The sequence below is a fragment of the Myiozetetes cayanensis genome, unplaced genomic scaffold, assembly GCF_022539395.1.
Source record: "Myiozetetes cayanensis isolate MyiCay16 unplaced genomic scaffold, myiCay2020 scf23, whole genome shotgun sequence".
NCBI classification, from domain to species: domain Eukaryota; kingdom Metazoa; phylum Chordata; class Aves; order Passeriformes; family Tyrannidae; genus Myiozetetes; species Myiozetetes cayanensis.
Window position 1 is genome coordinate 10,398,926 of NW_026087445.1, and position 15,079 is coordinate 10,414,004.

The window sequence follows — 15,079 nt, forward strand, 5'->3', positions numbered from 1 at the left end:
CACCCGTGTTCCTCAGCTCACACATCACCTTCCAAGGAGGCTGCTCAATCTCTGCTGACAGGATTATCTAGCTGTAACCCACCCAGTGGCGGGGCTGTGGCGCAGGCAGGACACAGCTGCGTGTAGCAGCTGGAGTGGGGTGTGATGGAGAGAGGGTGATGGCAAGGCGACTCCACCGCTGGCGTGGAGCCCCCCAGACAGGGGTGCCCTTGCTCCACGTACCCTGCAGCAGTGACTGAAGGCTGGTGGCTGCCAGAGGAGGATCACAGAATCACAGAATATTCTTAGTTGGAAGGGACCCCAAGGATCAAGGAGTCCAACTCCTAAGGCCATATGGGGATCAAACCCCCAAGCTTAGTGTTATTAGCACCATGCTCTAACCAGCTGAGCCAATCTCAGGATGAGGTGGCAGGACTCGTGCCGTTCCTGGGGAGCACAACCTTGGGGCGGGCTGCACTGTGTTTGTTTTGCTTTGCCGAGTGTCAGAGTTTAATTTTTTTTATAAAGGAAGACGCTCGGAGGTTTGGATATTTAAACAGTTATTAACTGAATGACAATTAACAGATTGCAGAGACAGATTTTCTTTTCAAAACCTCCGAAATTGAGTACAGTTTGCAAAACTATCACGGCATAGTAATGACAATGAATTTTGATTTCCCGGAACTGATATTAGACTCCTTATTAAACTATGTGCATCTGCTTTTAATTTACTCCAAATAATTGGAAAATGCAATGAAGCTTTCCAATTAAAGCACGGCTTTATGCTGTTTAATAATACCCTCATAATATTATAGCTTATGAAGTGACAGGTGAGTTGGTGTATGAATAAAACATAAAGGCAGCAATAAGGGACAGAAAACCAGAGACAGTTGTTGGGGATTTTAAATGCTGGATGTAATTTGCATATATTAATCTCTTCTTTTCAGCCTTATCAGGCGTTCTTCAGTATTTGAAGTTAAAATAGCATTGACAGGCGGGAGTACGCTTAGTTTTTTCAAGGATTTATTACTTGTATAATTTCTGATCTTTAATAAGCAGATATGACTGATCCTCATAGTTCTATAGAAATCGGTTAATTGTTCCAGATGGCGTATACTGATTATGCAAAATTACTTTTCACACCATTTTTTTTTTCTGATGGAGTTTGGAGTAAAATTAAATTTTTTATAGCCTTCTTATCATGCTGTTTTACAGTGGGTTTTGCACAGAAGTTGAATTTAATCTACTATATTACATTGACCAGCACAGTTATTCTAATGTAGCATTCTGTGATTTGACAAAGAATAATAGAACACGTTGCTCATTGTGCATTTCTGTGCTCCTAATAAAAAGGAGTTGCAGTGCAGCAAACCAGGCTGTTATTTATGAAGAATGCTTAATTTGCACAGTTAAAAATGCAAAATTGTTACACTGAGTTGTTCACTCTTTTGGATAGAAGACTTGGGCAGAACAAATGAAAATAGTCTTGTTGCTACAGATTCCATCTAATAAAGCAGGAGTTTTTTAAATGCCTGATGTGGCTGGGCGAGATGGTACTGGGAGGAGCAGCCATCCAGGCAGCACACTCCGGCTCTGAGCAGGAGATGTCAGTGGTGTTTTCCCTGATTGTCATCATCCGGATTTCTCTGTGGCATCATTTCATAATTGAAAACATTTATAAAGGTTGTTGGGCTTCATTTATCTAATGAAAAGCTGTTTATACAAAATAAACCACACATAAAGCCCTCTTGCTAATAAGTTTATTGTAATTCGTAATGGCAGTGACTCAGTTGTTGGAGGAGGTGTCCCATGGCCTTGCTGTCCTGGCCATGGGCATGCCGTGGGCAGGGGCTGCCGCTGGAGCCGCAGGTTTATCCAGAGGTAACGTCAGGCCCTGGTTAATTCTGGCGTGTCCTGCCCCTCGCGGGCCATGGGCAGAGGTGTGCAGAGCCAGGGTCCTGCCTGGCCTTGGGCTGGGCTCCATCCTGGGGACTGCGCTGCCACCACCCCTCAACTTCCAGGGAGGAGCCAAAGGACCAGTCGGGGTGAGCCCAAGGCATCTTAGTGATCTTTGAAAAGCAGAACAGTAAATGTTTAAAAAACGACCTTGTGGTTAATGGAATTAAAATCCCCAATTAAATTAGAAAAGTGGGGACACAGTAAATGGACTTTTAGGACGAGTGTGTGTTTTTAACTCAATAGAAAAAAAGACAAGTAATTAACCATTAGAAAGCTCAGAATTTCTCCCATCTCCTGTGGAACTGGAAACTTGTTTAGTGTATACTCAAATATTCATATAGATATGAATAATATATATGGAGACAACTAATGGTATAAATCAGAAATTATTAGAAAATATTTGTTCTAATGAAGTAATAATTTGGTGGTAATGCTTTTCATCAGTGCAGCTTAAGGCTACATTAAGTGGACAGACTTTATAAGGATTCTCTAATTTTAATCTTCAAAATGCTATCCAATGTCTCATTAAGACTTGCATATAATGTATCTTAAGTACAGTCATTAAATATAGTTTAGGGAGATGTATGTTCAGATATTGCTTAAAGATGTTTTAATAGGCCCATTTACTCTGATGATATTAATGAGCTCTTAACACATATTAAGCTTCTAAAACTAGTGATGTCCTCTCACAGTGAGCAAATCAACATAGGAATTGGATACTCCAGCAAAGCTGGTTTTCCATGGACTCTTCAGGCCCCCTCTCCCTCCCTTTAGCTCTGGCAGCGTGGGGCTGTGTCCCTGCTCCTGGCGTGTCCTGTGGGCGTGCAGGGGCTTTGTGGGGATGGCTGCTGTGCATGGTTCAGAGCTGTGAACAGGCTGGGCCTGTCAGTGTCTGTACTGTATTACACACATTTGGCTGCATATCTATTAAAATAAACAAATCATAGTTTAAGGAAAGAGCCAAATAGAGTCACGCATTTAGATAAATTCTGCTTTTTGATCATCTTAAGTGAAGATGCAAGAGCCATAATTAAGATAATAAAAACTGCTTGTTCTCTATTGTCTCTTCAGTTTCAACTCAAAAAGTTATTGCAAAGAAAATTCTCTGGTTTCATCACTCAGCTCCTCTTAACAAATCCTTCTGAGTTCAGAGACTTTTGTAATTACTAAATTGGTTTGTTAGGAGGAGATAATAGCAAATTTCTTTTTTTCATAATTGGACATTTCTTCCCTGTAGGCTAATGCAGGAGCGGCACTCACATACACAGTAAGCTGTGCTTTTGAAAAGCTGTAACTAGCTAATAAGTGCCGTGGTGTCAATGGAGAGTAATGGTGTGCTGATTAGCATAATTAATGACAAATGGTGGTGCAGAGCGGGTGGGTTGGTTTTGCCGATGATGAATGCGCTGCGCCAAGGCCGAGCCCTGCCATGGTGGCTTGGCAGGCTGGCAGCGCTGCCCCTTGTGCCCGCCACCACTCCCCACCATCCCGGGTCCGTGCCACCAGCCACGTGCCCGGACGGCTCTGTGGGGCAGCTCCAGATGCCCCTGGCTGTGGCCGGGCAGCACGGCGTGTCCCCACTGTGCTGGGACAGGGAGCTCTGTGGGGCTGGCACCAGCGGCAGAGGAGCCAGGGAAGAGCCATCCCCATCCTCTGGAGGGCTGCGCCAGGCGCTGGCCATGCTAGATGGGCACATTTCCCTGTGACTTGATTAATCAGGGCTCATTTGCATTCACAAATGAGACTGATAAAAATGGAGTTACCTTTTCACCTTTAAGGGGGAGGTGGGATTATTTCTAGGTTGTCTCTTTTTTAAGTGATAAGTAACTCTCTTACCAATAAGGATGAAAATACTTAATTTACATTAGCAAAAGAAGCTAATTATTATATAGTTAATTAGCATCTGGAAACGAGGATTATCTTAATTACAAAGCACAGTTTCCTTAATAGCTACAAAACTGTAAGTTTGATCTGTGTGGAGATTAGTGACTATTATTATGTAATTACTGATCATATTAATGGTGCAATGTATTTTGATATCATTTGCATATGCAAATGAAATTTACCTGATAGAAATATGTGGCTCCGGTAATGACTCTGAACACTTAAAAATTAAATCCCATTAGGAGATCTGGATCGCGAGTTGCTGTGCAGTGACACAGTGGATCTCCTCCTGCAGAGGAGCTTTTGCCTCTGCAGAGCCGTGGATCTGTCTGGCGGCTGGGAGGAGAAAGGCACGTCCCGTGGCTTTTCAGCCCCCAGTCCTCAATGTCAGGTTCAGGCTCCCACAGCTGGGCAGTGCCCATGCCCTGTGCTGTCCTCTCCAGCACTGAAGGCCTCAGCTTTGTGTCCGTGTTAGGGCTCTCCTCGCTGGATGAGTGTTCCATGGGATAGTGGGAGCACACTCTGCATCAGTGAGCTCCGGAGTAGGAGGTGGGTGTCCCATGTCCTTTCTAGCCACATGCGTTATGAATTTCTTCTTTGCACTAACCTTCAGGGATGCCTGGGCAGTGGAGAGCATGGTGTTCTAGGGCAGCTGATTGGGATTCTTTCCCCTGCTTCTACTGGAAACAAAAAGCTGCCTGCATGTTAAAAATAACTCAAGCCCTTTAAACCAAAACCATATAAAGAGAGGATGCCGTGCACCCTTGTCTCCCCTGGGAACCCTGTGGGACAGATGTTGGTCACTTGGTGCACAGCTGGAGGGCATGGGGTGCTGCTGGGCAGGATCACAGTGTTGTACATGTGAGCATCTTCCCCTTGGCTGGTGACCTGGCCGCTGTCCAGAGAGCATGGGGAGCCCAGAACCCTGGTGGTGGCAACAAATCCCACCTCACACAGTAGGTGGCTTAGTAAAGGAAATTCAAAGCTTCCAGGGCCAGACATTGCAACGAAATGCAGCGTGTGGCTTTAATACCCCCTGCTCCTACCCTGCAGTACTGAAATGACTGAAGAGCGAAACATCCCCGTGCTGGGAGGAAGCCGCATTACCCAATGGGATGTTTCTCTCATCAAGCAGCAGAAATTTCCAGCCACCAGCAAGGGAACACTGCAGCCATTGTGGGGCTACCCGAGATGCTTTTTGCAAGTGCTGCTCCAGCCTGCGCCGCCCGGCCGCTGCGGCAGACAGACATTACATGTTTAATGACTTCCAAGGAGTCTGTCATTACAGCCAGAGCTGAAAGGAATGGAAAAGCATCTGCGTTTCTCTTCAGCGCGTGGCTGTGCGCTGAGGCTGGAGGAGAGCCTGCCTTCTCCTCCCTTTGCCTTCCTTCACCTCCCCATGCCTGAGCTGGCCTTGCCCTGGCTCTGCTGCACCCCGCGCCAGTGCCCTGGTTTGTATCTGCTCTACTCTAATTAATTAAGGGTTGTTGCTTGGAAGTAGCACATGCTAAGGTGTGATCTTTGAAGTTTAGTGTGGTGCAGAGACTTCAAAGGGGACATTTTATTAAAAAATAATAAAATCAAGAGCTCCTAAACACTTGCAATTTGAAGAGCTTGTTTGAAGTCTCTCCATGTTCTCTGGTGCTGTTGGAGCCACAGTGCTGAGGTGCTCCTTAGCTGTCACCATGCAGTACTTAACCCTCACTTTATTTAAAAGAAGAAAATAATCAAAACCAGGAGTATTTTCTCAAGTGTTTTCATGGCTTGATCTTAGCAGTAAAGAACTAATTGTGCCGTGTCATGAGCTGTGCAGGAAGCAGAGAAAATCAAGGCTGACAATCAAATTAGCAAAAATGAAAATTTAGTCCAGGTCTGTTTTTTTAATCAAAGTCATTTCAAGATGAACAGGAAAGCTGTAAACCTTTCCCAAGGCGGAGGTTTCCTTGTCCAGCCCAGGAGGGCCCTGCTCCCCTACTCACTGCACCAGGCGTCGGGTGGTTTTGTGCTGCTGCCTGGCCAGACCTGGACACCAGGCACAGGGCTGGGGTGTTCCCAGCTGGCTGTGCCCCCACTGCCCTGCTGCCCCGTGACTGCTGCATGAGGTGCTCATGGGGTCTCATGAGCTTGGGCGTGTGCCTTGGGCACGGATGGAAGCCAGAGCTGTGTGCGTGGCAGGGGCTGGAAAGGGGTACCAGGGGAGGTGTCCTGGCCCCAGCCTGCCCTGGCCATGAGCTGGGGTGCCCTCCCAGTGCCCACCTGCCGCTGGGCTCCATGCTGGGGGCAGCAGCCTCTTCTGGGTGGGCTCCCTCATTGCCCACACCTGACAGGGACTCATATGCCCCTCCAGCCTGACCATGGGTCCACTCCAAGCAATACCATGCCCATGCTGTCTGCCAACCGCTGGTTCTCAACCTGCTTCCGTGTTCCTCTGGTGCCATTTAGCTGAAAATCAAGTCTTCTCTAAGCAGGGAAACTCAGTTTTACGGTGTTGCTGTGTGCTGGTTTATGAGATATTCATCTTGGTAAAATAGGAACACTCTGCTAGCTCTCAGGTCTGGGGAAAATCTGAACAATTTTGTGGCATTAGAGAAAGATCTGTCTAAAATCTAAGATCATTTAAATTTTAAAGGTGGCAGTAGCATATTCAGTGTTAGTTTTTTTGTTGGTTTGGATTAACAGTGCTTTGTTTTCAAAGTCATGCAGAAAAATGTTTTGCAAGGGATTTATTTATTTAAATATTTTTAATATCAGCAGTCAAAAATTCAAGTGTAAAAAGCTATGCAAAAACAGCAATAAAGAAATACAAAGCTATAAAAGCTTATGGTGAGAATTTAATGCAGAAACAGCTGTTATTTCCTTGGGAGTTGAGGTATATAAACTCTTTCGTGGCTGCATATCCCCACAATCATGGTGTGAGGAATTAGCACTCACTGCAGTGTGCAAACGGAGCCCGCCAGGCTCTGAGGCAGCGATTCATCTGTACCCAGGAGCTAAATATGACAATGTTAGCATTTTTCATTTCCCTGACGTTACCATTAATAAAGCAATGATCCAAAAGAAGCTTTGCTGAGTCTGTTCTTTATGCTTCCATCACTCACGACTAGATAATTTCACACAGGATCGTTTTTAAATTAAATGACGATAAAAGCGCTCTGCTGTCCTGTGCTTACTAGTTCATAGAAGTCTATCAAGTCATTAATATGTCATGACAAACTGCGAGTTGCTTACTAGAGTAATTAATTATTTGCATAAATAACAGGTTGAACTTCGTGCTTTGAACCGTAATGACATGTGCATCATATCACGGACATCCTGGAACCTCTGGCAGAGGTCATGGAAGAGTGAGGGCTGAGCTGGCACGCAGGCAGTCCCGTCCTCACATGCTTCCAGCGGGCAGGAGCGTGGAAGCTTTTGTGTTCCCAAGTTCTTCACTGACGGCTGCTTCAAGAGAGCATCTGATCTTTGGAGTTTCAGTGAACAATTATACAGATTTTCATAATCACCATTAATCACCACATATTTTTCAAGATAATTACAGCAACTATTATTTAGATTTCTCTTTTATGTGCGCATTGTAGAAAAGAACAAGTGCTTATTACGCTGGGTAGAGAACTAGAGTCTGAAGTTCTTTGTCATCCAGAAACTCATTATGTTAGCTGATGCTGCCTGTGAAAGTTCGTCAGCATGTTCAAATTAGGGTAGCATTGGCAGGTCTGATTATTTAAATCTGGTAGCTTTGCTAAAAATATAGTTATTCAAGAAAGATGAATTACTAATTTGACAACTGAGATTTAGTTTGAGTCTGCAGCACAGAAGGCAGTATCTCTTGAGTACTTAGAGGAGGGTGATGGTACTTTTTCAGATTAAAGAGAGAATTTCTAAGCAAGCTAACAAGTTGATTTATAGACCGTGCTTTGGTGTCCTCCCTGAGGGAGCCTTAGAGCAAGTCTTGGTAAATTACTTAAAGTAGCCACCAGGTAAAAGTTGGTTGTGCATTTCAGTGGTCCTGCACCCACAAAGGGGCCCTCACTGAGGCATCCATCCACCTCCTGGCTGCTGCCGGGAATTCGCGGGAACACTGTCCTTCAGGGCTGGGGTTTAGGAGTGTGGTTATGGCTGCTGGCTCCTTTTAACCCTTTATCTAATTTCAGTACCTGAGCTTATCAGCTGTGACCCTCAGGGAGAAGCTGATCCTTGGAGGCAGCAAGTAGCCATTGGAAAGAGTTTTCCTTCTGAAATCCCATTCTGTTTTGTTCCATTTGGAGGGAGAAGAGCGCAGGCACCTCCCTCACCTGTTGCAGGTGCTGTGGGTATAGTGGCATGGGGAGAACTGCTGGGTTCAGCCCCTGGGTGGGGGGCCCCAGTGGGTGGGTGTCCTTCTGGCAGTGAGGCTTTGTGGGGCAAGAGCAGCTCTGCCTACCTGTGCAAGGAGGCTTTAACCTGCAAGGTGCAAACAATTATAATTTTTTTTCGGAAATATTTTAAAGTCACAACCTTTAAAGATATTGAAACCTGTGTAGGTCAGTGCGTTAGCTGCTTCTGTAGTGGTATGAGTAATGTTGTACAACTGGGACCTTGCCCACTGGTTTTTTTTTGAATCAGCACAGGTACCCGTGGAAGGAGTTGAGCTTTATCATTCACCAGAACCTGTTCCTTTATCCCCTGGTGTTGCTATCTGCTGGTCTCAAACATGGTGCATATTGATGTGGAGGAGCCTGGAATAGCTTTTGGCCAGACTAAAACAGGAACTGCACCTCAGGGCCAGGGCCTGGTCTGTTAGTGTGAAACTCCCTGTGGAGGTGGTGATCCAGGGCAGGATCTCAGCACAGTGCTTGCTCATCAGAGCCTGCCAGGAATGCTTTAAAGGCAAGAGGAGTAAAAAAAGGAAAAAAGGGGGAATCAGAAGGTGCTGATGATGTTTATTTTTATGATGTCCTGCTGCACAACATCAGGACAAGGGACATGAAATTAAAATGCCCTCCTACAGTTCTGGTTTCATTCCGTTTTATTATGAAATTAACTGCTGTAAACAGCAGTTGTGCGCTGCCTCATGGTGTGTGGCAGGAGCAGTGGCCCCAGTGCCCAGACCCCGGTGCTGGACACCCCAGTGCTGGATACCCAGTCGGGCTCCAAGATGATGATGGGAGCTCTTTCCTGCTGTTGCTGGAGCTACCTGGCCCTGGAGATCATCATGACTGCCCCTCTCCTGCAAGTCTCCATGAGCTGCTGTGGGAATTAGGCCTGAATTGAAATCTTCATGAATGTGAAAAAAACATCTTGGGCAGCAGCAGCGATGGGTGTCTCACCCTGTGTGCAGGGCAGCAGGCAGTCCTTCCCCCAGAGTGTTCGCTTTGTCCGGGGCCTTTGCTCAGCCTGGGATCAGAAGTGAGGGAGGAGGGATGCTCCCCAAGCATCTCAGGGAGTCCCCACTGCCTGCCTGCAGCCCCTTGGGTGCCCAAGGGCTCCAGGAGCCCGGCTGAGCCGCGGTTCGAAGTGGGGCTCTTGCCCTTCCGGCACCAGGGCAGGTAGAGGCAGCGGCCGCCTGGGGCCTTGTTTCTGTAAAGTTTCCAGAATTGGTGGTGTTTAAACCCTCGTGACTCTGGTGCCTGGCTGTGAAAGGAACCACTGAATGCATGCCTTGTTTTCTGCTTTCTGCCTTTAATGCATTTTAGCAGCAGGCTGGTGACGGGCCTGACACGCCGGCTCCTGCGCTCGGGGAGCGCAGCATTAATAACACACTTCCATGCATCATGCCATTTTTAAGCATGATCGTTATGATAAAGGGCATATACTTAATTACAGGCCTGCTTAATTACAGCTCTGTTGAAGCTCGTTTGTTTAGGAGAGTGCTAATTGTGCTGCTGAGCCTTTGGCTCACCCTGCTTTCATCTGCTGCCTCACTCCGTAGTCCTGAGCTTGGGGCCGAGCGCGCGGCCGAGGGATGGGGGTGGCTCTGGGGGCTGCGGGGATGCCTCGCTTGTGGCTCAGGCTTTAGATTACTTTACAAAAGCCGGCGTGTGGCTGATCAAAGCGTGTTTCTGTCGGATAACAAATGCAGATGGTCTTCTAGGTTTAAAACTTCCTGGATTTGGTGATGCTGCTTTTCATCTGTTTCCTTTTGTTTCTTTTTGTGCTGTGGCTGCCACACAGCACCCTTGATAGCAAAATACTCCATTGGAGAGGGTGTTTAAGTCAAAAATAGACAAAGCAAATGTAAAAAGCTAAGTATTCTTAAATGGTCCTTGTTAAATCGCTAACATGGTAACTAAGTGGTGCTGGTAGAAGTTACAAATGGCAAGCAGAGGAATGCTGAGTTTGTGGGCCCAGATCCTTTCTGAAAGGAGACCCTATTTGAGGATCACACTGGGGCATTTCACGGCTTAAATTTGAAGGTTTTATTTCTTTTAGAGCTGAAATTTAAAGACTTCAAATGTTAAAGGTGTTAGTGCAATAAAAGGGGTATATCTGGGGTGTGCACTGCCTTAGAAATATGCCCTTTGCAGTCTTGTGTGCAAATTGCTGAGTTATATGTTTTAAAAGTAAGTGTCTCCCTTGTGCTGCCACATCTCATGGCAGGCTTCCTGTGATGTCTCCAAGGTGGTGATAGCAAACACACTGAACATCATTGCACTAAGATGAATATACAAGACAACAAAAAGGCAAACAGTGCTCTGAGTACAGTTAAGGTTGTGCTGCAGACAGAGCTGAAGGCAGTGACACGAGACTGTGCCATGTGCCGTCATGTACTTATGGCTGTCCTTGTATTCCATTGGTTTCTATCCTTCAGTTGTTGTTTGCAGGTGTTTGAGCTCCGTTGCTCACCATTGAGTTTGCACTGGCAGCAGCCAGGCTGGGGAGGGTACTTGGCCCCAGGTGTTTGTCATCATCCTGCTCAGGTGGTAGCACTTACTGCCTGGTACACAGGTGGTGGTACTGACTGCTGGGGGGGGTACAAGTTCCCTGAACCAGCTGTTCCTTATTTTCTTGCTCAGACACCACCCAGTGTGCTCAGCTGCTTCAGTGAGGAGGTGGTAAATAGATGTGTGTCCTCCTTCCAGTTTCAAATACTGTCCTGCTTTGGCAGCTGAATGAAATTGGAAAATGCAAAGTTGACACCATGAAATTGTATATGGATAGAGCAGGGAAGATTCGTTGGATTCCTGGTTTGGTAGGGACTGACCCAGCTATGTCTTAAATGGAAAGAAACCACTGGCAGGTTAGAGGGAAGAAAAGGCTGGCAGTAACATCTAGGAGCAATCAGTCATGTGTCAGTGCTGTGAATACTTGATCTGTCACTGGGAATGTGAGAAGTTGCATGTCAGAAATCAGCTGGAAATGTGACGTGATGTCTTGTCCCTTTCAGCAATGGATGGAGTGCCTTTTATGATTTCAGAGAAGTTTGCCTGTGCTCCTGAAGGGGTGAGTTGCCTTCGTTGTTCTCCCAGTGTCTGAAATTCATTGTTTCATGGAAAGTGGTCACAAAACATCAACAATATTACCTCCTTCTGGAAGCTTTTCTGTTGAGGGGCCAAATATATACCAGTGCTTGAGATGGGCTGAGGTTGCACATCACAGTAGTTGCCCATTTGGTGGGAAGGGCTTTTGCCAGATCATTTCTACAACTGAATTGTCCTGGGATTGGAAGATTTATTGCCGTCAGAAATAGGATGGCAGTGGGACTCCCTGGTGCTGGAATCATTTCTAATTTCTTAGCATAGATTGTAAAGAAAGCTGCAGATGTGGAGTTCTCCTGGATTTAACCTGCCATGGGAATGGCATAGTGCCATCAGCTTTACTACTTCCTGTTGGCACCCCAGAAGTTCAGGGCAGTGGTAATGGCAGGGTGCACCCCAGTGCTGGCAGCTGTTGGAGGCTCCTGCCTGGCTGCAGGCTGGAGAGGGCACCGAGTGCTGCCTGCTCGGCGCCGGGCACTGCAGGGCCACCCCAGCAGAGCGTGCCGCCAAGAGCACGGCCAGGGTGGAAACCCCAGTCTGGGTTTAGAATGACCTTTGAGTGTCACTGGGCCAGTACTTGTTAAAGTTTATGATCCAGAGCTCAAAGTTCAGCATCCCACTACCAGTTCCCGAATCCATCCGATGCTAAACCAGTATCTCTTTAAATAACAATTTGCAAGAAGCTATTAAACCATCAGCTGTGTCTGATTTTTCAGAAGTGCTCTGGTTTTCTGCTTTCCTCTTCCTGCTGACAGGGGGTTTTGCACAACCCTGGCTTTCTGAAAGGGTTGTATATGGGCCTTTATTCCCAGAAAGATGGAGTCCCTGCTGTGAGGACAAATGCAGAGAGATTAGGTTGTGCTAATCCTCCCCGCGGATCCTTTAGACACCATTGCCACCATATGGTCAGTTTGGTCGAGGCTTCCCGCAGCCGGTGCCTCTCACACCTCGATGCTGCTGCCGTAGAAGTGTTACAGACTGGGTCCTGCAATGGGAGGTGGTGGCAGATCTACCTCTGACGTGGAGATGAGTGTCGGCTGTCACGCTGAGGGAGAAAGGTGTTGGAGCTGTTGGCCACAACCTGCTGTCTGCTGCTTCGCTCTCCTGGTGCAATGAGGAGCAGGGCCATCCCTGTGTTCACAGATGGTGCCTCTAAATCTCTGGTGATAGAGTGTTTGCTGACTTTAAACAAAACAAACCCAAAACAACAACCACCACCACCACCCACCTAAATTTGACATTGTTTCTTTCTTGCCAGATGCAGCCAGTTGATCTCTTGGGCATCACAATCAAAACTCTTGCAGAAATCGAAAAGGAGGTAAGTAGTACCATCCAGCACTGAGCAAGTCACAAGAGCTGTGCTTACTTTGTTGTAAGATACCTTCCCTTATGGAAAAGGCTTTTCTTGTCATTCCCAAGTCACTGAGAGGGGATAAAGTCAAGAGGTAAGCTCAGGATCAGGGATGTCCTCTGTGATCTGCATTGAGTGAAGATGCTTTAGGTGGTGCATCTAATGGCAAAGTTTGGGGCCCTCTGTCTAATTCCAGATATCTGTCTTGGTTAACCTTTCTTTCTCATATATTAACAACACATAGTGCAAGCAGGACACTGTTAGGTGCCTCTTGTATGTCAGGAAGGTAAATGGACTTGACTCAGCAATATCAGATGAACACCTTCATCATTTTTCAGTGTGGTGATGCTGATAAGTTGTTGTCAGGGGAACTGGGCTGCATTTCAGTGGGTGTGAGTGTTTGAGGAGCTATGGGAGGAGGCAGCCACCAAACCAAGGGTGGTCCCAAGGGAGCATTCTGCCACATGGTGCTGAGGAGCTGCCTGCTCTACAAAGGTGGCCTTGCAGCTGAAGTCTCAGACCAGGAAGAAATTTGTCTCAGCAGCACATATTTTTTCAGGCACCATTGGTCACAAAGACCTTCTCCTCTGCCAACCAGCTGGGTTCAAGGCAGAGAGTAACAAGATGCCATCACAAAACTGCTCAAAGTTTCTCCACTTTTTGATTCCAGTTGTGACTCTAGTTGCCTAAATCCATCCTCTTCTGCCTGGAATTTTTGTCTGAGTACAAGAAGAAGGTGATTGGTTGCCAGAACTTTTGCAGGCATGCAGTGGGCCTGCAGTGGTGGCTCTGGAGATGCTGCCTGACAGGGGCAATGGCTGACAGAAGCACCCGTTGCCTCAGGTGCTGCGGTCCTACCACATGGCACATGTGCCGTGCCTCTGCTCAGGACTGCTTACATCTGTCAGGAGGAGCCCTGGGAGCCTGGTGTGCTCAGAGCTGGCAGCCCCTCTGCGTGCCTGCCTCCTTCCTCGCTCTTGCTGGGAGCTGGCCAGGGAGCAGATGGTCCTTTTGGCCCAAGGGGAATCAAAGTGGCGCTGGATTTGCTTCTGCAGCATCTCTGTGTGTTGCCTGGTGTGGAAGAGGTCTGGCAGCTCGGGGGCTGCCTGGAGGGCTGGGCTGTGCAGCCCTGCCTGTGCCCTCGAAGGGCTGTGGAATGCGGGGGCACCAGCACTGGAATGGTTTGTGTGGGCCAGGGAAGAGAGGCTGATACCTGCCGGCTCTGCCACAGCTCCTGCTCCATCGTAGGCTGTGTGCATTCCAGAGTAATGAAAAATATGTTTATGCAGCCCATATTCCTTGATGAAGCATCTTGTCTGCACATAGAGAGCTACACATATAAATATTGTGAATTTCAGCATGGCTTTATTTCCCTTGCAAGCAATAGCACCATTACAGCAAATCTTCTGGATTTCCAAAGCAGCCAGAACATTCTCCCTGGAGCAAGATGCCTTGCAAAAAATATTCCCAAAGAATTCCAAGAGTTATTGTTCTCTGTTGCCACATTTGCAGATGTATGCACCCATCCTCCAAGCTGCAGGCAGCTGAGTGACAGGACTCCACCCTGTCAGGAAAATAATGGAAATAGGCACAAATCCTGGACTGCACCCAGGCTGCTCTCATTGCTCCAGGATGGCACATCCATGCCCAGGGCATTGCATGGAGAGCTGGGGTATGAAGACGCGGTGAAGCACAGGTGTAAGCGGTGCATGCTGTTGTTCATGGCTGCTTTGGTGGATGTGGGATGGCCAGCAGAGAAGCAGAGCCCTGGCAACGCTGCTGCCAGCTCTCCCTGCGGGGCTATAGGGCTTTGTCCTCACTGTTCCTGCCTGTCCTGGCTAGGGGAGCATCCTCAAGCAGGCACCTGGGCAGGTGCAGGTGACAGGAAAGGTGCTGGCACTGTCAGTCACTTCAGCTACACGGTGGGTGCTGAGGTGCCCGTGGCTGTGGCAAAGAGCGCAGTGGTCCGGCCACTCGTGGGGCGCATCTCGTCTTCCTTTGAGCTTGGTGTGGAGTGAAAAGTCTAGAGAGAGTCTAATTAGTAAAGCAAGCATCCAATACTCATCACTCCTTTTAAACTGACAGGGAAGGCAGTTTATTTAACCACTGAATTGCTACAAGTTATCATGGGCTGCTCTTCGCAAATATATTTAATGAAGAAGTTGTAAATCTAAAAGGGCTTAAAATTTTAATTTTCCACAGCAATATTTTTTCTTGTTCGCATGTTTGTAGGCAATTCTCCAGAGTGCAGTCACATGAAATGTTTTTTAAATGAACATATTTACTAACTGGCATGATTTCAGTTTTTAAAACATTGGTTCCAGCAATTAGGAGTTTCCTCAGTTCCCCAATGACTGGAGAGATTCGTCTTGATTATAATTGCTCTTAGCCACGCATATCTAATTTGTGTCTTTTTAAGTGTTAATTAGTAAACAGTTTGAGCTGACATCTT

At 47.1% G+C, this 15,079-nt stretch overlaps 1 protein-coding gene across 5 annotated transcripts in view; it reads left to right on the forward strand.

Annotated features, from left to right (window-relative positions):
* MVB12B (multivesicular body subunit 12B) overlaps positions 1-15,079 on the forward strand; it is a 57,813-nt gene that overhangs the window by 36,347 nt on the left and 6,387 nt on the right. For 4 of the 5 annotated variants that reach the window (XM_050319897.1, XM_050319902.1, XM_050319898.1 and 1 more), the window contains 2 exons: positions 11,186-11,241; positions 12,535-12,594. In XM_050319897.1, coding sequence (XP_050175854.1) covers positions 11,186-11,241; positions 12,535-12,594 — 116 coding nt within the window. Of the gene's footprint in view, positions 1-11,185; positions 11,242-12,534; positions 12,595-14,139; positions 15,074-15,079 lie in introns of those variants that run through there. The other variant, XM_050319901.1, reaches the window with a different exon arrangement.